Source organism: Hyperolius riggenbachi, chromosome 3 (assembly GCF_040937935.1).
Source record: "Hyperolius riggenbachi isolate aHypRig1 chromosome 3, aHypRig1.pri, whole genome shotgun sequence".
Lineage (NCBI taxonomy): Eukaryota > Metazoa > Chordata > Amphibia > Anura > Hyperoliidae > Hyperolius > Hyperolius riggenbachi.
In genome coordinates this window covers 308584043-308609833 of record NC_090648.1, presented here as the reverse complement: position 1 = coordinate 308609833, position 25791 = coordinate 308584043, and the positions used below count along the sequence as shown (strand labels likewise).

General features: G+C 41.0%; 1 protein-coding gene across 1 annotated transcript in view; it reads left to right on the top strand.

The window, feature by feature from the left end:
* Positions 1 to 25791, top strand: part of TRHDE (thyrotropin releasing hormone degrading enzyme) — a 909658-nt gene that overhangs the window by 810536 nt on the left and 73331 nt on the right. Inside the window, exons 14-15 of the mRNA XM_068272747.1 lie at positions 6060 to 6157; positions 14767 to 14874. Of these exons, the coding sequence (XP_068128848.1) occupies positions 6060 to 6157; positions 14767 to 14874 (206 nt within the window). The remainder of the gene's footprint in view (positions 1 to 6059; positions 6158 to 14766; positions 14875 to 25791) is intronic.

Sequence of the window (25791 nt, the reverse complement as noted above, 5' to 3'; positions counted from 1 at the left end):
CAAAACAGACAAATGATAAGCGCTCAAGGATGCACCTGATTTGTAAGCCATCAGCGGCAATGCAGAGCCCCCTAGGGCTGAATACATGCCTCTAATGCAAAACAGATGCAAAATTATGTGCTAACTCTAATCTAAAAATTTGAGAGTGAATTTAAAACAGTGAAGGCAGCTAGCCACTAGTATACTTACATTTAAGTTTGCACAGTGGGAGACATGGCAGCGCTTTCAAACAACCTCATACCTGAATGATTTAACTGCAATGGTGAGCAGAGCTCCAGAAACTGGACTAAATTACACACCCAGCATACACTGCAGGCAAAGAGAGGGAGGGGGAATTAGTGATTAAGCTGCATCAGTGGGCAGAGCTCCAGAAACTGGACTATATTACACACCCTGCATCACTATAGACCAAGGGGGGGTGTTAGCTTCAGTGATAATTAGTGCACAAATTATGACCTAATAGACTTCCCCACGGCGGTGACGTACCCCCTTGGGGAAGACCTACCTCTAACCTAGCAATAAAAACATAATTCCTCGTGCTGCTATTCATAAATGGTATACACATTTCATAAGACAAGCAAAACAGACAAATGATAAGCGCTCAAGGATGCACCTGATTTGTAAGCCATCAGCGGCAATGCAGAGCCCCCTAGGGCTGAATACATGCCTCTAATGCAAAACAGATGCAAAATTATGTGCTAACTCTAATCTAAAAATTTGAGAGTGAATTTAAAACAGTGAAGGCAGCTAGCCACTAGTATACTTACATTTAAGTTTGCACAGTGGGAGACATGGCAGCGCTTTCAAACAACCTCATACCTGAATGATTTAACTGCAATGGTGAGCAGAGCTCCAGAAACTGGACTAAATTACACACCCAGCATACACTGCAGGCAAAGAGAGGGAGGGGGAATTAGTGATTAAGCTGCATCAGTGGGCAGAGCTCCAGAAACTGGACTATATTACACCCCCTGCATCACTATAGACCAAGGGGGGGTGTTAGCTTCAGTGATAATTAGTGCACAAATTATGACCTAATAGACTTCCCCACGGCGGTGACGTACCCCCTTGGGGAAGACCTACCTCTAACCTAGCAATAAAAACATAATTCCTCGTGCTGCTATTCATAAATGGTATACACATTTCATAAGACAAGCAAAACAGACAAATGATAAGCGCTCAAGGATGCACCTGATTTGTAAGCCATCAGCGGCAATGCAGAGCCCCCTAGGGCTGAATACATGCCTCTAATGCAAAACAGATGCAAAATTATGTGCTAACTCTAATCTAAAAATTTGAGAGTGAATTTAAAACAGTGAAGGCAGCTAGCCACTAGTATACTTACATTTAAGTTTGCACAGTGGGAGACATGGCAGCGCTTTCAAACAACCTCATACCTGAATGATTTAACTGCAATGGTGAGCAGAGCTCCAGAAACTGGACTAAATTACACACCCAGCATACACTGCAGGCAAAGAGAGGGAGGGGGAATTAGTGATTAAGCTGCATCAGTGGGCAGAGCTCCAGAAACTGGACTATATTACACACCCTGCATCACTATAGACCAAGGGGGGGTGTTAGCTTCAGTGATAATTAGTGCACAAATTATGACCTAATAGACTTCCCCACGGCGGTGACGTACCCCCTTGGGGAAGACCTACCTCTAACCTAGCAATAAAAACATAATTCCTCGTGCTGCTATTTTGTGTTGCACATTGACTTCAATGCATTCCATCACTGCGTAAGCCACCCAGTAGCCCACTGTTGATATTGCTGTGGGTCGTCGGCGAATTGGATACTTACAACGTGACAAGGATAGTGTACTGGGCCTCATTCACATTCTTTGCTGTTGTGTTACCCTGTGTGCAGAAAGAGTAACACAATGCAAAAAACTGACCAGGTGAAAAAGGGACCTCAAAGTTACTTTTTTTGATGTTACACTGTTGACATTTAAACTGTGTTAAACTATGTAGTTACTTGCTTGACCTCAGTCCAACTATTTCTACATATATTTTTTCTTTCTCATAAATGCATCAATGCTAGCCCTCCCATATTTTTTTTATTATTTTAAACAACAATAGTTTGGTGAGACCTTTCAAAAAAACACAATATTTTACTCTGTGTCATGATTTGATCCCGTTTAGAGAAATGTGGAGGTCCTAAATAAATATATGTAGAAAAATATATGGGGAGAACTGTGTTTTGCAATTACCCACAATAATAATAATCCACAATTACCCACTTTTTTACTCAGCTCTATATCTGATACAAGAGGTTCCACAGATTTAAAGAATTCAAATATATAATTTAGCATTAGGTTCAAACCAGAAGTACCATTCTCTTACCCCCTTTCCCAAATGTTTGCAGGCATTAATCAAATAATATGGACCATTAAAAGCTGCCTAAAGCAGGAATTTTCTGATTGTCAAAATGTGAAGTTAAGCTTAAAATATGTCATTGTTATAATCTAAATGAATACAAGTAAGAAGACTACATTTTGATGCACATTTAATGGTCATTTACCAGTAAAAGCATTACAGTCATTAGCCAGTAGAATATAGCAGAAATGCTTACCACCACTTGCCATTTTTGCCCTGCAGTATTGGTGATATGATACATGTTAAATACATTTTTATGTTATGTTTGAGATTAGAATAATGCAAAATATTGTAGTACTCAATAGACAGGAGCAAAGAAAGTTAATCAAATGTACAGCAGTTAACCAAAGTAATCAATCAGATTTCATTTTTTTTAATGGAACAATATAGTTTGCGGTTTCATTCCTATTGATTGCTCTATGCTTGCTCCATGTTTCAGTTATTTCTATTTGCATTTGTTTTATTGAAAACCTCTCTTTTTTATTTAAAGAGGAACTGTAGTGAACATAACATTTATATTTTTTATAATATTCATGTATACCTTTAGTCAGTGTTTGCCCATTGTAGAATTTTTCCTCAATCCGATTTACATTCTGAAATTTATCAAAGGTAGCAACATTATTAGTCCTGTCAGGTGCATCTCTGCAGAATGTTTTTTTCTGATAGATCTCAAGCCAGTAGAAAATATATCTGGTCTCCCAGTATTCTCTATGAGGATAATTTAGCATAGCTAGCCCACCTAGGCTAAACATTACTGGAATGGTGGTTACATACTAGTATAGAGAAATACATAGATGTAGGAAGTGTTTCTGATGTGACATTTTTCACAACAGTTTTCCTTTAAATGCAACTTAGACTATAGTATTGGCAAATGATTGATTGTAACAGCAACCTGGTGCACAGTAGTAAGGTAACCATTAAAATACTTAAAATTTACTGAATTCTACCCTACCACAGTGCCTCTCTAAACTGTATGAAAAAAAAAAAAATAATATATATATATATATATATATATATATATATATATATATATATATATATATATATATATATATATATATATATATATATATATATATATATATATATATATATATGTGGGTCTTTCTTTATCACCTTTACTTTCAACAGTTGTTTTATTGTAAAAAGTAAGCAAGTACAGCTTTTCCAAAACTGGAGTTTAAGAGACTTTCAAGTAGGAAGTCCAGCACACCAACCACTGCCACTTTACTCTTTGATTCACAGCCCAGTGTATGCTGTGGACATGCTGGACGTCAATAGCCAAAGTTTTTTATAGTTCTTCAGTGGAGGTCTCTGCAGCTTTTCACACTTTTTAATGTGACATACATAGCTACTTTAACTTTCCTTTACTAAAGCAGCATCAAGGTTTTAAAAGAGAGATACAATAAAAAACAAGTAAGAAACATTTGGCAGCATAACATATGTTCCATGTTAGCACCAGAGGATGATGATTAGAGTCTTTATTAATACAACATATGATAATATGGTAGTAGTGTCATATTATACTGGGAAGATAATGGCCTCAATTCACTAAGGTTATCTCCTGTCTTTGATAATGTTTCTAGCGTTATCACCATGGTGATAAGGAATGTAGTATTCAGGAAACATTTTACCTCAGGCAAACCTAAAGTTAACTCTTCTGTCTTTAAGTTAAGGAGATATCTCGAAAAGTTAACGCTTCAATCCTTAAAATAACTCCAACATTCTAAAGTTAAAGACAGGCTGTTAATTAACTGAATGTGAAAATAACTACGGAGGAAGTAACTTAAGGACCGAAGTGATAAGATAACTCTCACTGTGAAAACTTATCTCTAATAAGGCAAGATCGATGTGTGGAGGAGATACGTTTTCTCTTGTCTTATTATCTCCAGCATGATCTTTGTGAATCGAGGCCAATGTGACAATGCTCCCATTTTGTGCAGAAATCTTGTAGATAATACATAAGTAGAAGTATCAAAGTCAGGTAGTAAGTTTATAATCAATGTTACATTATCACTACAAATTGAATCCTTATCAAGTTTTTATTTTATTTTATTTTTTTAGGAAAGGTGAGAAATCTATTTATAACTTTTTCTTTCTTTAATAAAAAGTTGTATCATTACTAATTCTACATTTTCTTGTATTCATTTTTTTGTGAGAAAGGTAAATAATTCTATGAAATGATTAAAGGTCCTTTTAAAACATACTTCAAAGTGAAATATAGCTAGCAACAAACTGCTTAAAGGAGAACTATCACCAAAAATTATAAAATTGAATTACTTCCAGGGTGCAAGGCTCTGGCCCCTTAAAGCTAATGGGAACCCACCTTAAAAAAAAAAAGAAAAGTCAGATACTCACCTAAGGAGAGGGAAGCCTCGGTCCCCTCTCCTCTTGCAGTGCCTATTCCCGCTCAGGATCCCCCGTAGTAGTATTCGACCATTTTGGTCAAATACTGGCACTTCCGCCGCCGAAGGGAAGTTTAGAAAGTCTTCGGGAGCACTCGGACTCCCGAAGATGGGCTGCTCCATACTACGCATGCGTGAGCGCCCTCTATAACACACTCGCGCGTGTCTATGACATACTCGCGCATGCGCAGTATGGAGCCGCCGGCCTTCGGGAGCCTGAGTGCTCCCAAAGACTTCCGAAGTCCCCGCGGTGGCGGATTTGACCGGAGGATCCACCGGGTACCGGGAGAGGAGAGGGTAGGCTCATTAGGACTTATTTTTTTTAAAGATGGGGTTACATTAGCTTTAAAGACCAGAGCCTTTTTATCATTGGCTCCCAGGCTCACAGTGATCACCTGGTAAGGTGCCAATAAAACTGGCTCTTTACCCATAGAAGGAAGCTTGACTGTCATATGACAGTTGAGCCCGCAGTCACAGCTAACAACAATCAGCTCGGGACCGGGGTAAACTGCAATGTAGAATGTACACTGTATCAGAGTTAAAAAGCCACAATCTTAGACTAGTCCATCTCCTCATGGGGATTCTTAGTTCTTTATTTATAAAACTCTATACTGAACAGCAGTTGCTCAATCCAGCTGCCAAAATAGTGTGCAAATTAGTATGGAAACCAACCGATAACTTTAATAGATCCTTTCCAGGGAGTGATTTTGTAAAGAATAAAGGTAATACTGACAACTCCCTTTAAGTAGATGGATTTTCCAAGATCTGTTAGATTTGTATTGTTTTTACTACCTACTGTAAGTGACAGCACATAGAAGAAAAATAATTTATAGTGCATTTTACTCTGATAGAAAGGTACATTTTACATGTATTTTTCAATTTTACGTTTTTTCACAATAGTTTTCCTTTAAATGCAACTTATGCTATAGTAATGGCAAATGATTGTAACTGTCACAACCTGGTGCACAGTGATTAGGTAACACAGCAGTGTCAGAGCTAATGATGGAACAATACCCTTCACAATAATGTTAGCTGCATGGACAGTTCTTCACTAGTAATATTCTCAAATTACATGGAACATAGATAACAGACAATACCATGGGTCTGCAAAGATCATTATATAATGCAATATAAAAAGACATTATTACTGCATCTGAAAAATGTATTTAATAGGATAAAACCTATTACAAAAAATACCTTATCTATGTATGTACATAAAAATATATGCAAGACATTATATTTTAAATAATTAATAAAAGTGTGTTATTCCTTATAGGAATATGTATTAAAGCAAGTGGCAACAATGTACTTTCGACTTGGATGGCCAGCTAATGGACATAATGGATCAATAATCCACACATCTTATCAAACCGAGTAAGACATCAATTATTCTTTTATTTCATAGCATTGCTTTGGGAAAAAAAATATATGAACACACAACACTTTGCTTGTTAACTCGTAAAGAGTAAACTGCAGCTGTTCAGTGTCATGTACTTTCAGTGATGGCATCCTCTCTGATAAATTGCAAGACAGTCGACTTATTCTTCTCTAGTTATACATGATTTAATGCACAGGTTCAGAAAATATTTTGACAAAGATTAGTCCATCGCTTTCTGTTATTTGTCTCTTCCTGTGTTTTTCTCCTTCTCACACATTTCCTGCTGTAGTTACTCTTCTAAATCCTAAGGGAGTTTATCTTTTATACTAAGCCATACAATGTGACTTCAAAAGAAGAAAGCTCCATTAGTGTTACACAATGTGACTGTAGCAGCATGATGCACCTTTTTCCTGTCTTTCTCGTTTGATATTTCACTTCTCTGAGGCTCGGCATCTTTGAGATTCATATTCTCCTGCATGACATTTTTAAAGCAAACAATGTTCTGCTTATCTCTTGAGTTACAACCTCAAAGTAATGTTGAGATTTGAACTTATGCTTATCGCTGGGTACCAGAACGCTGGCACATACAGCAAATGTCGCTTTCTTTAGCATCATTGCTTCAGATATACTTATTCTTTATATATGGCCTTTTTGTTGACTGAACTGTGCCTCTTAATGCTGTATGTCAATAAACAATAAATTAAATATCTTTAAATCTTTAACATTCCCATGGAGAAAAAAGTTTACTGATAACATTCAAATGGGCATAGTATCCCGTTTAGAATGTTAAGAAGTGTAGTCAAAATGGACCTGCAATCAAAATTACAATTTCTCAAATTTAGCTATGTCACACTGCAGCCCAAATAAAAAGTGTAATGATTAAAAAAGGAAAAACATGTACCCTTCTTTTGGAACTGTTCTGGAGAGTACCGTATATACTCGAGTAAAATCCGACCCGAATATAAGCCGACCCCCAACTTTTACCTAAAAAACCAGGGGAAAATGATTGACCCGAGTATAAGCCGAGGGCAGGAAGCACAGCACCTACTGAGGCCCTCCTATGGATCATCCACTAAGCAACCTGGGGCCTATTGGGTGTCAAGGGGCCCCTCAGCCACCTTCTCTGACCTCTCTCCACATCAGCTTACAAAAAAGACTACTAGGGAGTCCCACATATACTACCTGCCTAAGGCCCCATTACATCTTAATCCATCTCTGGTCATTACTAGTGATCCAATAGGTGACAGGTCTGCAGGAAGTCTAGCATTGTTCAGCAAATATACCATGCAAACAGCAGTACTAGGGACTTTGCATGTTTCTCCAGTAAAGCTTGTTGATTGTTTTAAGCCTTATATTTAAATTCAATCACTGTGTCCAGCTGTGCCCCCTTCCCTCCCTGCTGGAGCTGTGTGCATTGCGTTAGGCTGTGCTGTCTCCCACCGTAGCTGTGTGTGGTTTCATCAGCAGAACGTCCCCCCCCCCACTGGACCTGTGTAAAGCTGCGGCATGTATCCCCCCCCAGCCACGTGTTCAGCTGTCCCCCGCCGGAGCGCTGTATTCATCGATGGGCTGCTGAAAGCATGTGCCCCCCCCCCCCCCCCACATCGGAGCGGTGTGAAATTGTATTCCTGGGCATTTGCAGAGTCAACCTCTGTTATTGTGTTATAACCTTTTTCACCCAATTGTCAAAAAAATACTCAAAATACGATTAGATAACTTTATTCCCTATTTTTTTTAGTACTTTTTCAATTGAGAAGTGCTGAAAAGTTCATTTTAAAATTATCTCCTGGGAGAAAGCAAAAGAGAAAAGGTTAATTTGGTAAGGACCATCATATCTTGTGTTTGCATGCTGAAGTTGCAGGAAAAAACCACCTGGTTGGCGACTGCACTTTTTGTTCTCAATGAGCTATATGTTAACATCACTCATTGAGAACCAGTTCTATCCACATTGTACCAATCACCACTAGCGTTTATGGAAAATGTAGTTCTGTGGTGAAAAAGCAGTGGTGAAAAAGGATTATTTCTACATGAAACTAAAATTATATTAAGGAATCTGAAATATTCATCTTTTAAGTTTAAAATTGAGACCAATCATTATGAGGTTTGGCAATTTGTATAAAAAAAAACTTAAATTCCTGTAAAAAAAGACAGAAGCAAAAACTTGAGGTTGGAAATCTCTTCAATCACATTTCAGGATGTGACTGTGAAACACATCCTGTTCCTTAGCCTAGGCTAATTAAGGGGTCAGACACTTTCTACCCATACGTGTTTTAAGCAAATATTTGGCCTAGTTCACGGTGGACAGTTGCGTTGCAGAATAATTCTGCATGCCAATTCACTGCCCATACAATTCTATAGGGCTTTTCACAGTATTGCATTGTAACCAATCACTTTATTCTAGTTCTGCATGTCAACTTCCTTCCCTACCATTCTATGGGCCTATTCACAGTATAACATTGTAACTGATCATGTGATTCTAACTTGTTGCATGCAGGCTTTGTATTAAAATCTATGTCCTGTCTCCATTGCAGTTCACACTCATTATAACATGAGGGTTATGCAACTGACCACTGTGAACCTAGCCTTGGAAATAATTGCATCCTTCACTGTAGGTGTGCTGCTATGTTGCTAAAAAGGAAATCTTTGTTTATTTACATTACCTCTGTCAAGCAAATCTTGAAATTTAAAATACATGTAAACATGTACAAATAAGTAGTACATTTCTTCCAGAGAAAAATGAGCCATCAAATACTTGTCTCCTATGTTGCTGTCAGTTACAGTAAGTAGTAAAATTCTGACATTAGTGTCAGATTTTGGGCTAGCCCATCTTCTCATGGGGGGTTCTTAGGGTTTTCTCTATTTTTAAAAGCACTTAGTAAATGGCAGTTGCTCCGTCCAACTGCCAAAAATGTGTACAGCAAGCAGGAAGGCTGGCCAGCATGTTTGAATAAATCTTTTTCAGGGAGCGCCTTTATAAAGAATAAAGGCCATGCTGAGAATCCCCATGAAGAGATGGACTAACCCAAAACCTGTCAGTAATGTCAGATTTTTACTACCTACTGAAAGTAAATAAGTTGTCAGGATCCACACTGTCTAAAATCTTTTTATTTTAGCTTTTTTTAAAATTTCATTGTAGGCATAAAATATGTGTATCACACCGCCATGACGCACAGCGTTTCAGAATAGCTCTTTCTTCAGATAGCGTCAGACACACACTCAATTAACAGACAAAAAATCCTCACTGATATAGTCCCAGAATGGACCTGATGGAAGACTTCTCATTATCATAAATGCAAATTCTCATCCTTCACCAAACCAATAGAAATACTTCCCATACACCTCCATAGAGGTTAATATGTTTCCAGGCTAGAGACACAAAATAGCTAAGGCTTCACAGGAATCTTTATTAGTTACTCAGACACAAGTACCACACTCAAATGTGCAGAGCCAGTGCCATTTACTGTAACCATTCCTCAGCATTATGGGGTCAGCTAAGCTTATAATAGCTGATCACATCCATATTAGCATAAAATTGTCTCAAGCCAATCGTCTGCAAGGCTGCAGCTTAAACTCTAAAACTGACATTGCAGCCCACCAATCACATGCGTACGCCTCAAGCTGTATTGCGGACTTTAAAGCATGTCTCCAAAAATGCTGACAGCGTCCGCCTCGACTGCATGCGTATATTTTGACGCGACCAGTACGCATTAGCGACCAATCAGCTTTAAAAGCGACAACGTCCGCCTAAAGACTTCATTGCGTTTATCTAATGAGGCCAATACGCATCAACATCCAATTCTCTACGCGGCGACAACGTCCGCTTAAAGACTTCGATGCGTACATTCCATGCGGAACGTATGCATGAACACATAGTTTTGCAGTCTTGAGCAAAAAAATCACAAGAATACACGAAAATACTCAACTAGGTGGGCAACAATATCAGCCCCAGCCATGCAGATATCTCAATAGTCCTATTGCATATTAACATTAAAAGTCAACATCATCATTAAAACACACATAAGGCCCATTAGAACAAAATGCTAGCTATATCATAATCTCTATTTAACCCTTTGGGTTCTAAGGTATCCAGTTTCTTAATCCAAAAGTGTTCTCTCTTAGCTAGGAACATGTGTCTATCACCCCCCCTTCTCGGGATCGGGACCCCTTCCAACACCTGCACCCTTAACTGTGATAATATTTGATTACATTCAGTAAAATGCTAAGAAACTGACAATTCCAAATTTTTATTTCTAATATTTGATGTATGAGATGAGATCCTATCTCAAAGGGCTTGAGTTGTTTTTCCCACATACCCAATTCCGCAGGGGCACTTCAACATGTAAATAACAAATCTGGAGTCACAACTAAAGTGACCCTTAATCTTGAACTTTGTGCCCCTGCAGGGGTGGGTAAATGTGTCACCTTTTACAATGTAACTACATAAATGACACTGTACACAAGGATAAGTTCCATTCCGTGTTATAAGATTCTTTTTCTCTGAACCCACATCTCCCCTGACAATTATGTCACTTAGAGATGGTGCCCTTTTACAAGACATCAAAGGAAATTCATGGAATTCACGTACATATGGTAACCCTTCTCGTAGCATGGGCCAAAATTTGTTAATAACTCCTTCAATTTTCTCAGATAACACATTGTATGTGGTGACACATGGGATTCTGTAGTTCAAACTGCCCTTCTGTCCTTTCCTTCTCACTCTCTCTTTCCTCCCACCTATACTTTTCCCTACCTTGCCTTCATAATCCAAACATCTTAAGGGATAATTTCTAGCCAGAAATTTATATTTCATCTCTTCTAACCTAATCTTTCTCACCTCTGGATTACTCACTATCCGCTCTAATCTTTTGTACTGCCCTTTGGGTATGTTACTTTTAACATGGGGAACATGAAAACTATCAAAATGCAAAATGGAGTTTCTATCTGTTGGTTTTATAAACAAGTGTAATTTATCACGTTTTTGTTGCTCCAACACAAACCCCTTTGAGATAGGATCTCATCTCATACATCAAATATTAGAAATAAAAATTTGGAATTGTCAGTTTCTCAGCATTTTACTGAATGTAATCACAGATTATCACAGTTAAGGGTGCAGGTGTTGGAAGGGGTCCCGATCCCGAGAAGGGGTCTGATAGACACATGTTACTAGCTAAGAGAGAACACTTTTGGATTAAGAAACTGGATACCTTAGAACCCAAAGGGTTTAATAGAGATTATGATATAGCTAGCATTTTGTTCTAATGGGCCTTACGTGTGTTTTAATGATGATGTTGACTTTTAATGTTAATATGCAATAGGACTATTGAGGTATCTGCATGGCTGGGGCTGATATTGTTGCCCACCTAGTTGAGTATTTTCGTGTATTCTTGTGATTTTTTGCTTAAGACTGCAATACTATGTGTTCATGCGTACGTTCCGCATGGAATGTACGCATCGAAGTCTTTAAGCGGACGTTGTCGCCGCGTAGAGGATTGGATGTTGATGCGTATTGGCCGCATTAGATATACGCAATGAAGTTTTTAGGCGGACGTTGTCGCTTTTGAAGCTGATTGGTCGCTAATGCGTACTGGTCGCGTCAAACTATACGCATGCAGTCTTGAGGCGGATGCTGTCGGTGTTTTTGTAGACATGCTTTAAAATACGCAATACAGCTTGAGGCGTACGCATGTGATTGGTGGGCTGCGATGTCAGTTTTAGAGTTTAAGCTGCAGCCTTGCAGACGATTGGCTTGAGACAATTTTATGCTAATATGGATGTGATCAGCTATTATAAGCTTAGCTGACCCCATAATGCTGAGGAATGGTTACAGTGAATGACACTGGCTCTGCACATTTGAGTGTGGTATTTGTGTCTGAGTAACTAATAAAGATTTTTTGTCTGTTAATTGAGTGTGTGTTTGACGCTATCTGAAGAAAGAGCTATTCTGAAACGCTGTGCGTCATGGCGGTGTGATACACATATTTTATGCCTACAATGAAATTTAAAAAAAAGCTAAAATAAAAGAAGATTTTAGACGGTGCGGATTCTGACAACCTATTTGCTTGGACATCCCTGTGCACTCCAGGGGCGATCACTGCACGTCGACATTATCCATTGGTGCTGATCCACTTTATACATTAACTACCTACTGAAAGTGACAGCGACTTAGGAGAAAAGTAAATAATGGTTAATTTTACTCAGGAAAAAATGTACTTCTTATTTGTATGTGTTTTAAATTTTAAGATTTTTGCGACAGTTTCTCTTTAAGTTGTTTTAAGTAAAATCAGCTGTTCGCTACCTTTAATCTTTTGGTTATAGTTTTGCGTTCCTAGTTTTCAATATCAGACATAAAATTTCACTCAGAAATGTGTTCCTCTAAAATTAGACTCATACATGTTGCCAGTTTTCAGATAGATCCCCTATTGCTAATTAATTTAATGTCAGGTTTGGCAGTGATAAAAGTGCTAAACAGTCTTTCCAGTGAAAGTATTGTGATATAAGTGACTTAAAATGTCACCTTAAAATGTCCGAATTTTTTATCCTTATGAATTGTGGGTTTTACATCTAAAAGTTGAATGTTAAAGGGGAATCTTCTCTTGACGTTGATCCATTTAAATATGTTAATGGTTTACAGGAAATTAAATTAGAAATTGAGACTGTATTTGCATCTTTAAAGAATCTTGACAATTTATGAATTGTTTCCCCCCAATCTGTTGTCTAGCATAGAGCACATGTAAACAATAAAATAAAGCAATTATAATTAAAATGATAGCCTTATAAAATGGTAAGCTCTAATTTGAATATTTTACCTGTAAGGTTCATAAAACTGAAAGTAATGTCTGGGGATAAATATATTAATGGGAACTGTAGCGTTTATTTCTAACTGCTAATTGAGAATGAGCCCAGGATGTAAAATAAAAATAAAAAACACATGCTTTTAACAATAACAAAAATAATAAAATTGATTACTTTAGAAAACTGAATTGTTTACAATCAGATCAGACATTATAAACAATTTTAACTCCAAAGGTGAACGTCCTAAGTATTATTTTGTTTTGTTTTGTGTGTCTTTTTCCTTGGGGAAAGGGAATTTGGGCAAATTTTGTGAAAATATGGGCTATGTAATTGCTGACGTGTAACTATTCTACTGGCCTCACTTCTGTGCTGATCCTCCACCCTTTAATACCTTTTGAATCTTTGACCTAAATTAGGATTAAGTGCTCTGACTTCACTTTCTTACTTCACTGTTGGCATGTTTGTTGTATGTACATTACTCAAATACTTCTTAAACCAAAAAGTCAGCATGACATGTATTTTAGCCCCATTTTAACCCATTAGCAGCTTCAAAAGAGTTATCTCGTTTGAGATAATTGCACTGCTTTTTACTTCAGTTGGCAAAACTCATCCTGCTGTAAATTCTTTGGAATGCTTTGATGCGTTGCTGCAGAGCCGAGGATATAGAAACTGAAAGCAGAAGTCCTCTGCTATTGTCTCACACTGCCCCCTAGTGACAAATGGCTATAAATACACATTGCAGCAGTACTATTTAGTAGCAAAAAAATGTAAGAAATAAGAAATAAAGAAGTGCAAAAATAAATTGGCCTGGAGCACTAGCAAGCCTCTTAATACATTGGCTGCTAACTCATTTGGCATCCTTAGTATGTACAGTGCAAGGTGTTACTCTGCGCTTACACTGCTAGTAAACTAGATGCAGTGTCTGGTGATTCCTTAAAGGGAACCTAAACTGAGGAGAATATGGATTTTTCCTTTTAAAATAATACCAGTTGCCTGACTCTCCTGCTGACCCTGTGTCTCTAATACTTTCAGCCACAGCCCCTGAGCAAGCATGCAGATCAGGTGCTCTTACTGAAGTCAGACTGGATTAGCTGCATGCTTGTTTCAGGTCTCTGATTCAGCCTCTACTGCAGCTAAAGAGATCAGCAGAACTGCCAGGCAACTGGTATTGTTTAAAAGGAAACATCCATATCCCTCTCAGTTTAGGTTCCCTTTAAAGCAAAGCTGCACTAAGAAGGATATGGAGGTTGTTATATTTATTTCATTTTAAACAATACCAGTCACCTGGCTCTCCTGCTGATCCTCTGCTTCTAATACTTTTAGCCACAAAGTTTCTGACGGAAGTCTGACTTATTCTAGTCGGTCTTCTGTTGCAAGCTGCAAGCTTGTTTCATGTATGTGATGTAGATACTACTAAAGAGATCAGCTGGACTGCCAAGCAACTAGTATGGTTTGAAAGTAAATAAATTAGACAGCCTCTATATCCCTCTTAATTCAAGTGTCCTTTAGGTATGTTCTTCAAATTTTGTCTCTCCCATGCCATTTGTAAATTCTATATATGTGCTCCTTATTCTGGGCAGATTGTTATCATATCTTAGCACACATTGAGTATACAGGCTAGCAATAATAATGTCCTACTGTGAACTATTGGATTGTTAAGTCCCTGTCTTAAAACCTGTCCAAAATGAGAGATCTATTAAACTTTTCATCATAGCCATATTTTAAGCCATTTTAACTACACTAAGGTATACAATCAATTACATTGTATAGAAGTTACGTATTCTTGATTTACATGTCATTATCTGCCTTCTAGGGAACTCAGAAGAGAAGTTATTATGTTGGCATGCAGTTTTGGCAACAAGCAATGTCATCAACAAGCAGCAACAATGATCTCTGATTGGATTTCAAGTAACAGGAATCGGTAGGTGAATTTTAATTGTTAAAAAGGATACACATGTAGCTAAAATCATTAGACCCTTGTCTGCTATATGTATCTGGTAATGCTATGGATTCTGAAGTGGACACATCTTTTAGTAAAGGGATATTCTACTCTTGCTAAGAAAAACAATCTGTCCATGCATTTTGGCTGTATTTATTGTAGAGAGTATTGCCAAACGTAAATTTGGCTTCATTACTCCTTTTCTATATGTATATTAAACACAGCCTTCTACAAACTAAAATAGGGATTCACTAAATACCCATAGAAGTGCTTACATCAACAACTAATGTATGCACATTTTCATTGGTGAAGGTGAAGCTGGTTTACTGATTTCCATTTACAGTGCTTGGGTATGTATGTTAAACATTTTGTCCTGACCAGGCATTACCTCCTTAGGAATACTTAACCACATGGTTCATAAAAATGAGAGGCAACCAGCAAGGGGTTGACAAACTATCCCCTTTTAAAAATATTCTTTGTCCAGTGTTAAAGACAAAGGGCTCATTACGTTGTGCTGGGGAGGTGGGGTACCTAACCCCATATTGGTAGGGAAGGCACATGTTCATGGGCCTATACAAGTGCTCAGCAGCAAATTTAGATTTTGAATTGCCCAGCAGTGCGCTTATTGAATTTAAATGTCTCTGCAAGACTGTCATCCGTATTTATTTTGCCACCATTACACTCTGGCTGATGTCATATACTATATGCTTGAATCACAAAAGTACATGAAAATAATTACAGGTTTTTTTTTTTCAGATACATCAGTTTGACTACATGTATTTTAGCTGTGTGTTAATGTGCTTGTTTCAAAGCTAGACTTTAATTTGGATGCACCAGGCCTAGTCTCAGGGAAAAAAAAATACTAGTGTTTTAAAGCCTACTCATCCCCAAGTCTCAGTAGACTACATCCGTTCATTAAAAAATTACTCTGCACAGCAGTAATTCTAATCAGAGGCAGATTAGCCAAAAGGCATGTTAAGCAGATGCCTTGGGTGACCTTAATGGTGTCCAGTCACAGAAAAACCATTTTTTTATTTAGACTACTCTATCTACTGATCTTTTTATTTCACAGCTGCATATAATTAATGGCAGGATGACAGTGCAGGAGGAATGGTACTTAACAGCACAGTCTCTGTGTAAATCAGTCACTATAGTGCAGCCACTCAGAAAATCGTAATTCAATAAATTTAGAACTTTCTGAATGGTTGCCTCATAGGATGACTAATTTATATTAAGAGTGAGTTGTCCAGTTGGCAAATGTATAATGTTGATGTCCTGTTGTGACTTATATACAATAATGGCAGGTGAGATTCACAAGATAGTAAGTGTGCTGTTCTGCTACAATACATGCTTTAATTAGCAAAGCCAGTGGTGTGCCGCCTCTTCACTTCTATATGGTCCTATGCTCAGGGGGGGGGGGGCGACCTGAGCGAGGCCTGGCACCGGCAGTCCAGGGATCTGTTTTCCCTGTGAGGGTTCCAGCACTGTGTTCTTACATTTGGAGATTCACAAGATAGAATACCTTCTGTTATAGGGAGGCAAAACTGTACCGAGAAAGACAGAAAAGCCTTGATGAAACTCTTTCGTGAATACACTAAGGGCCATATCCTATTCAAGGTGATAAGTAGCTTGCAGATGCGAGCTACTTATCACCTTGCCATCGCGCGAGGATTACCGGCAAATCCTATTGCCCATATCCTTCGCGCGATGGCCGATCATTAGGGAGCATTACTTAGGCGAAAGCCTGAGCGATGCTCCCTTTTACCGAGCGATGGGGAGTGAGGTTTACGCTGTGGTGCTGTCCATCAGCACCATAACCTCACTCCCCACACATGCGCACTCACCCGCCAAACATCGCCGACCTCTTCCGCCGCAGCATCTGGGGGAGGCCCCATAAGGAGGCCCCCAGAGCTCCCCGTCGGGTTGCCGCACAGTTTAGAAGCCCCCGTGCAGCTCTGCAAAGGCTCCCGTCATACGTACCGCCGCCGATCACCCGCCGCCTCTTGCCGCAAAATCATCACGTAATTACAGTGTATCTAACACTGTAATTACTGTCTGCATAGAAGGAGCCCGGGCAAAGCATCTTTGAATCTGCAGCCGGGCTCCCCATTGGTCTGCTGTCTGAACCAATAAAATGACTCAGACAGCGGACCAATGGGGAGCCCGGCTGCAGATTCAAAGAGGCTTTGCCTGGGCTCCTTCTATGCGGACAGTAATTACAGTGTTAGATACACTGTAATTACGTGACGGATTTTGCGGCGAGAGATGGCAGATGATCGGCAGCGGTACGTATGACAGGGGAGCCTTTGCAGAGCTGCGCGGGGGCTTCTAAACTGTGCGGCGACCCGACGGGGAGCTCTGGGGGTCTCTTTATTAAAGGAGACCCCCAGATGCTGCGGCGACGACGTGTGTTAGCTAGCTTAGACCTGCTTTTTGCAGGTCTAAGCTAATGCTCATGTCTGCCGGGAAGCATCGCGTCGGGGAGACATGATAAGGGTAATTGGATTCCGTGGTAAGAACTCGCTGGGCAATTATATCGCCCAAGTGAGTTCTTTTCCGCCTGGGGGGGGTCTAAAGTTTAATTAGATTAGGCAATGCCCCCATCGCCTAAGTTAAGAACTCGCCAGTGCTTAGCGCTGGCGAGTTCAGCAATAGAATATGGCCCTAAGGGTCTTATGCAATTCACTTTTTCTCCTGAGTTTTCTCCTAGGAGATAATTTTTCATCTTTGATTTAAAATAACTTTTTTGCACTTTTTCCATTGTAAAGTGCTAAAAAGTTATTTTAAATCAAAGAAGAAAAATGATCTCCTAGAAGAAAACTACTATCAAATACTATCAAAATTATTTTGAGTATTTGTTTAATTTTTGTTATTTATTTTGACATATTGCATGTTTATGGGGAGGAGGTGTATGAACAGTGTTCATCACATCACTGGCCATTGCACTGTCACAATGCAAAGGGAAACATCAAATTTGGCTCTATTCCGCCAAGTATTACCAGGGTCATACCTGGAATTTCTTTTGGTACAAACTGATATTGGCAGTAGTGCAAGTTTGCAGGCATAGATTTATAGCAGTGCCATATATCAAACATAGACTTACAGGCATAAATTACAATGATGCAAAGGTCCAGAGTTATAAGAAATACATGATGTGGGAGGCTAGGGGGCTTTTTGGAGGTTTGGGCTTGAGTTCAGGAGAAGAGCATCTTGGAAAAATGAGGTGAATCCTGTGCCTAGGAGTCTTGGTTTAGATAAATCTGTAGTGATGGCCTGAAGGGAGAAATCTGAAGTAGTGCCTGCCAGGGTGGGAAGGGTTGATTTTTATTCTGTTTGCCCTGGTCCACATTCTAGAGGTGTGGAAGAGTTCTGGTGGAAGTCCGAATTATTTTCTCAACAGTATTGATTACCCTTTGAAGTTTATGCCTGTCACTTACTGATGCACTAGCAAACCATGCAATGATGGAAGAGCAGACTATTGATTCAATGGTGGTGGAGTACAAGCTAGTAAGTAGCTACTGCAACATTCTGATATTTTTCAGTTGTTGTAGGAAGAACAACCTTTGTTGAGCCTTCCTCTGAATTTTGATGGTGTTCTCACCCCATCTCCGATCATTTAATGGTCCACAGTTAGTTTAACAATTTTCTCTGCATTTAGAACGGGCTTGTTGTCCTTGCATCATTTGTAGATTCCCGTGCTTTCATTGCATTACACATGCTCTCCCTTTTCATTGATGAGATGGAATTTGGTGTCATCTACAAATTTGAAGACCATGGCACAGTTGGCACCCAGCGTCATAATGTCGCAAGTTCCAGGTTTCAGCTTGAGGACATCTTCAAGCCAGGTCCTGATACTAAAAGCAGCAGGATGCTGGATAACAATATGAGCAGAGGGTAGCGAAGATCATCGGGGGAATGAGGAAAGCGGAGAGCCATTCCTGATCTGTGCCAGCCATTAGTGATTTGAACAATCAGGAGCCAACTAGCATATCTCCTGATCCATGCAGGGAGGCGTCAGCTGTTAAATGACTGCTGAATCTCTCCTATCTGGTGCGCATGATCATGGCAGGAATGCACACACCTAAACTATTGAAATCTACTCCCTGGCAGAAGATAGCAGGAAAAAAACAGGGCGTAAACCTCAATGAGCTAGGTCACAAAGTTAAATAAAGTTTGTTGGATCTTAACCCCACCCCTGAAGGAAAATGCAGATGATTTTAGAGATGATTTTAGAAGTTGTATACCTCCGATATTTCTGACATTTTTGGCGACATTTTTCAATTAAAGCAAACAACTCTGTTTCATGAACCTGCAAAGGCTTTGTAAACTGGTTATTACAGCTCCACCCTTTATGTAACCTTATTTATATAAAACTAAGATTTCACATGATGAAAATTATTTAAATATTGTGAAATGTTTCCAATACAGAACTTGGGTCAATCAAAATAAGCAATCCATCATACTGTACTGGTGTTTAAAAAATCTAAGCTATTAATACACTGCCATTTAAAAAAAAATCACTGACTTGACTAAAGTAGGAGAGGGAAACTATGTAAACTTAAATACACTGAGTGTCAAAATGTACTAGCATTCCAAAACAACTTAAGACTCAAACAGATATTATTTAATTTGTAGATATCATTTATGACTGGCCTTTTAGCACAGTAGGCAAGTTTTCAAAATACTTCATGGCTACTTGAAAAAGGGCAAAGAGCCTGTTCACTAGAAAAACATTATTATTTCTGCTGAAGTAATGCTATTGCCACTTTTCAGCCTGACTGCCACTTTTAAGGGAAAATCTGCCACTTTTCCATGGTTGCAGTTTGTAAAAAAAATATCTTTTACCTATTTTGATTTATAAAAGATCCTCTGTGTGCAATCAATCACACAGTTTCTTCAGATACTAAATTATTCACTCAACATATATTTTAGGTCATAACTATTTTTTCTGTCTCTTTCAATCTACAAGCCAAACATGGTCCTTTGTTTGCTGTGACAGAATATGAGCTAGTATAGAGCCTGTGGCTGTGACAGAAAGAAACATTGGACTGCTAAAATAAGTCTTGAAACATTAAATGTATTACATTCAATAATCAGAAATACCAGGCCTACAAGAGAGCCGGTATGGTCCCTAGGGACCAACTCTTGGTAAGGAAGAGTAGGAGAAGACTTTGTTTTTGACTTCTGTACTTCCAAATTTACCAATCTGCAGTGGTCTTCAACTCTGCTATACTTTATAATTTGCCATGAAGGTGCAATTACGTGATTTATATTTTTCCTATATGGCAATGAGCATCAGTTATGGATCATTCATCCATTTTCACTTGTCACCATTCTTTCCTGGAAATTTTTTATTCATTATACACACACATTCTCAAAAAAGACCACAAGATGGCTCCCATCAGTAGCTCGCAGTTAATGATATACAATGAATATGCAGATTGGTCAGGTGGTGTGATATAAAAGCTAAGTGCTGACCAACCAGCATCTATACACGTCTGAAGAAGACGATAGGTGAAACGCGTCACGTGTTCTGACGTCATCACGCTGATCCTCCCGTGCCTCCGCTCTCTTCCTGTAAGCTGTGCACCCGGACGTCGCTATAGCGCGACCTTTGAAAGTGAATTATGCCTGGTCTAACCTGATGGTTTGAAGCAGCAGCGGATTCCATGAAGTCCTATTAGGACACGTGAGTTATGGCTAACACTGGAAGATCTGTAAAGCGTTAATTGCTGGAGCTGTCTGCTCGCACCCACTTGTGGTGAGTTACGCTTCTGCCTGCCGCTTATCTCTATGCTTCTGTTTATCCAAGAGATCATTGCATAACGTCTGGTTGTTGCTAAAGCTGAAAGGTTTGGCATATTTATGCCTGTAATGAGAGCGTATTCTCTGAATAAGAGTCGTGCATGCTGGCACACGGGTAGGATTGAAGATAAGCGTACTGATGACTGATATGGTGATGATTGCAGGAGTATCTTTAAAGGGGCCTGAAGAAAAATAATACCGGTACTTGAATATTATAGGTGCACCTATATGAGCTCTTAGGGTATCCCTGTAATTTGTGGCACTATATCAAACGAGAGTTTTAATTGATTTTAAAATGTGTGTCTTAACTGTGTTTTTTTTTATATATTATGAATTAAAGATTTATATTGATTGTTACCTAGGCTCCCTATAACTTCTTAAATTTGATATATTTTTTATTCATCCTTGGAGATGGGAATCAATTCAGAATTAATGATGAGTGGTGGGAGTGGATATTTTATTACACCACTTGACTAGAGATGGCCCGAACCTCCAATTTTCGGTTCGCGAACTTTCGCAAAAGTTCGGTTCACGCAAACTTTCGCGAACCGCAATAGACTTCAATGGGAAGGCGAACTTTAAAAACTAGAAATACTTATGCTGGCCAGAAAAGTGATGGAAAAGATGTTTCAAGGTGTCTAACACCTGGAGGGGAGCATGGCGGAGTGGGATAGATGCCAAAAGTCATGGGGAAAAATCTGGATATGACGCAAAGCAGCGTTTTAAGGGAAGAAATCACATTGAATGCTAAATTGCAAGCCTAAAGTGCTTTAAAACATCGTGCATGTGTATACATTAATCAGGGAGTGTAATTAGAGTACTGCTTCACACCGACACACCAAACTCACTGTGTAACGCACCGCAAACAGCTGTTTGTGTAGTGACGGCCGTGCTGGATTGGTGCTCACCATGGCGAGAGTGCAGGCAGTGTCGGTTTTCAAGCCCATATGGTCGCCGGGCTGTGGTAGCTCAATGATAGAACAGCGACTGCCCAGCTGATCAAATTTGGTCTGTCCACAATGAAGCAACGACCTTATTATCTTGGGTGTGCCCCCCGCCGAGACACTCCTATAGCCATCAGTCATTGCTTCAGTGTGATACGCAAGCCCCTTCACCAGGGCAAGGTAATGATCACGAAGGGAAATTGGCACATGTACATGCCTTTTGATTTGTTGTTGCAGCTGCAGTGCAGCCAGAAAAATTAGGCAGGCATGTACACGCACTAGAAAAAGTATTATAGCTGCCGCTGCTAGCAGCGGCCTTAAAAATTCAGGTGGTGGTGGAAAAGACAGTCAAGTGGCCTGCGGGCAGAGGTGCCGTGTGGGGCGCAACGTAGTCTTGGGGCAGGCAGTCACACAGCGTGCAGGCAGAGATGCTGTGTGTGGGGACTGACTTAGTCTTGGGGTGGGCAGTAGCCCTCCGAGATCAATGCCTCATTTATTTTAATAAAGGTGAGGTACTGAACACTTTTGTGACTTTTGCGATTGCGATTTCTCTTCTCAGTGACAATGCCTCCAGCTGCGCTGAAGGTCCTTTCTGACAGGATGCTTGAGGCAGGGCAAGACAGAAGTTGGATGGCAAATTGGGACAGCTCTGGCCACAGGTCAAGCCTGATCACCCAGTAGTCCAAGGGTTCATCGCTGCTCACAGTGTCTACATCCACACTTAAGGCCAGGTAGTCGACTACCTGCCCTTACAGGCATTGGTGGAGGGTGGATCCGGAAGGGCTAAGGCAAGGCGTTTGACTAAAGAATGTCCGCATGTCCGACATCACCATGAGATCACTGGAGCATCCTGTCCTTGCCTGCGTGGACATGGGAGAAGGATTACTGGCAGTGGTACCTTTATTGCGTTGTGCTGTGACATCACCCTTAAACGCATTGTAAAGCATAGTTGCCAGCTTGTTCTGCATGTGCTGCATCCTTTCTGCCTTCAGGTGAGTTGGCAACATGTCTGCCACTTTGTGCCTATACTGAGGTTCTAGTAGCATGGCCACCCAGTAATTGTCATTCTCCTTGAGTATTTTTATACGGGGGTCCCTCAACAGGATGGACAGCATGAAAGACGCCATCTGCACAAAGTTGGATCCAGACGTACTATCCATATCCTCTTGCTCTTCCCCAGTGATGTCAGGTAAGTCCTCCTCCTCCCCCAGCCAAGAACAATACCACAGGAACATTGAGTAGCACAAGCCCCCTGCGACGCCTCCTGCGGTTGTTCTTCTGCCGCCGCTGCCTTCTCCTCCCTTAAAGAAACACCTTCCTCATCAGCCGAGTCTGACTCCTCTTCCCCACACGACTCTTCCTCTTCTTCTTCCTCCCCTTCTTCCTCCCCCCTCTGTGCTGCCGCAGGTGTTGAGGAAACATTTGGTTCTGATGAGAATTTAGCCCGCAACACTTCCTCCTATAACTGTTCCTGTTCACGCTCCTCCACAGCTTGATCCACCACTCTACGCACGGCACACTCCAGGAAGTAAGCGTATGGGATCAAGTCGCTGATGGTGCCTTCACTGCGACTCACCAGGTTGGTCACCTCCTCAAATGGCCGCATGAGCCTGCATGCATTTCGCATGAGTGTCCAGTTGTTGGGCCAGAACATCCCCATCCCCCCAGACTGTATCCTTCTACTGTAGTTTTAGAGGTACTGGGTGATGGCTTTCTCCTATTATAGGAGGCGAGAGAACATAAGGGGAGGGTCGAATTCCAGTGAGTTGTGCTATCGCAAATCAGGCGTCTTTCCGGCAACTTGTTTCTCTGCTGAATGTCCACAAAGCGTGCCATGGCCGTGTAAGACCGCATGAAATGCCCACACAACTTCCTGGTCTGCTTCAGGACGTCCTCTAAGCCTGGGTACTTGGACAAAAATCTTTGAATGACTAGGTTCCGCACATGTGCCATGCAGGGTACATGTGTCAGCTTTCCCAAATTCAAAGCGGAAATGAGATTTCTGCCGTTGTCACACACCACGTTACCGATCTCCAGCTGGTGCGAGGTCAGCCACTGATCCACTTGTTTGTTAAGAGCAGCCAGGAGAGCTGCTCCAGTGTGACTCTCTGCTTCGAGGCAAGCCATGTCTAAGATGGCGTGACACCATCGTACCTGGCATGCAGCATAGGCCCTGGGGAGCTGGGGCAGTGTAGCTGGAGAGGAGATTGCAGCATCAGTAGAGTTGAACTGCCACTCAGCCAAGGAGGAGGAGGATGATGACAGCAAAGAGAATGTAGCAGGAGGAGAGGAGGTGGCAGTAGGCCTGCCTGCAAGCTGTGGAGGTGTCACAAGTCGGTCCGCTGCACAGCCACGTACTCCCTGCTTGCTATCGGTCACCAGGTTGACCCAATGGGCTGTGTAAGTAATTTACCTGCCCTGACCATGCTTGGCAGACCAGGCATCCATGGTCAGGTGGACCCTTGACCCAACGCTGTGTGCCAGAGATGACACCACTTGCCTCTCAACTTCATGGTAAACTTTGGGTATTGCCTTTTTAGAGAAATAATTGCTGCCTGGCATCTTTCACTGCGGTGTCCCAATGGCCACAAATTTACGGAAGGCCTCAGAGTCCACCAGCTGGTATGGTAACAGCTGGCGAGCTAACAGTTCCGCCAAGCCAGCTGTCAGGCGCAGGGCAAGGGGGTGACTGGCAGACATTGGCTTCTTCCTCTCAAAGATTTTCTTCACAGACACCTGGCTGCTGTGGGCAGAGGAGCAGGAGCCGCTCAAGGTCAGAGGCGAAGTGGAGGAGGGTGGCTGTGAAGGTGCAAGGGAGAAAGCGGCTGGAGATGCTGCACCTGAAGGAAGAAGAGGAGAAGGAGGGTGGCTTTTCTTTTGTGTGCTGCTTTTCCTCTGGTGCTCTTCCCATTGCAGTTTGTGCCTTTTCTCCATGTGCCTTCGTAAGACAGTTGTCCCTACGTGGGTGTTGGCCTTTCCACAGCTTGGAGGCAGATAGAACAGATGGCATTGCTCTGATCTACGGCAGACACATTAAAACATTTCCAAACCGCCGAGCCCCCCTGGGGTGATGGCAGTATGGTGGTATCAGCAGCTGACGTTGAAGGGCATGTTGGCTGGCTGTCCATAGGTGGCAATACATGGCGCCAGACACTGCCACCAGCTGTTTTTGATGATGAGTTCCTCCTGCTTCTTTCAGGAACTTGTCTCCTACTCCTCTCTGACTCCCCCTCTGAACTGTCCCCCTGTTCATCTCCTCTATTGGGAACATATGTGGCATCCGTATCATCGTCATCATCATAATCATTCTGCCCAGCTTTGCTTGCCTCAGACACCTCCAAAACTGCACCAACAGCAGGTACTTCATCCTCCTCCTCCTCACACGTTATGTCCATAGTGTCGCCTAACTCAGACATATGAGGTGGTGTAACTTGCTTAGCCTTCATCTGGTTGTAAAAATAATGGCTGTGCATCAGTGATTTCCCCACCAAATAACTCCTGCAAACTGTCAAATGTAGTGGATGTGGTACTTGGAGTAGCGCTGGTGGCTGCGGAAGATGAGGTGTTCTGTGTTAAATAGTCAACCACGTCCTGACAATCTTGGGAGTTGATGGGACGTGCCTTCTTCTGAGCACTGTGCTTTGGTCCAGGGCCGCACGAAATCACATCAGCACGACCTCGCACAGACCTGCCGGGTGACCTTCCTCTGGGTATGCCTCTACCTCTGCCTCTACCTGTTTTGTCTGTTTTGTCCATATCGGGGGGATGAAGTGAAAGATATGCACTGACTTGACTAATACAATGTGCAGTCACACAGGTGCAGTTAACAGGTATGCACAGAGTGGTATATCACACTGCGTACACTCACTTAGGTATGTGGGTGCACTGAACACAACAGGTAGGCATATGCAGTGATGGGTATTACAAATGTGCACCTGTCACACACACACACAGGTACTGAGAAGGTACAGTGACACTGCGCGCGCTCACGTAGGTAGGTGGGTGAACTGAAGTGAACAATAGGTAGTAGGTATATGCAGTGATGGGTATTACAATGTGCACCGGTCACACACAGACAGGTACCGAAAAGGCACAGGGACACTGCGTGCGCTCACCTAGGTAGGTGGGTGCACTGAAGTGGACAACAGGT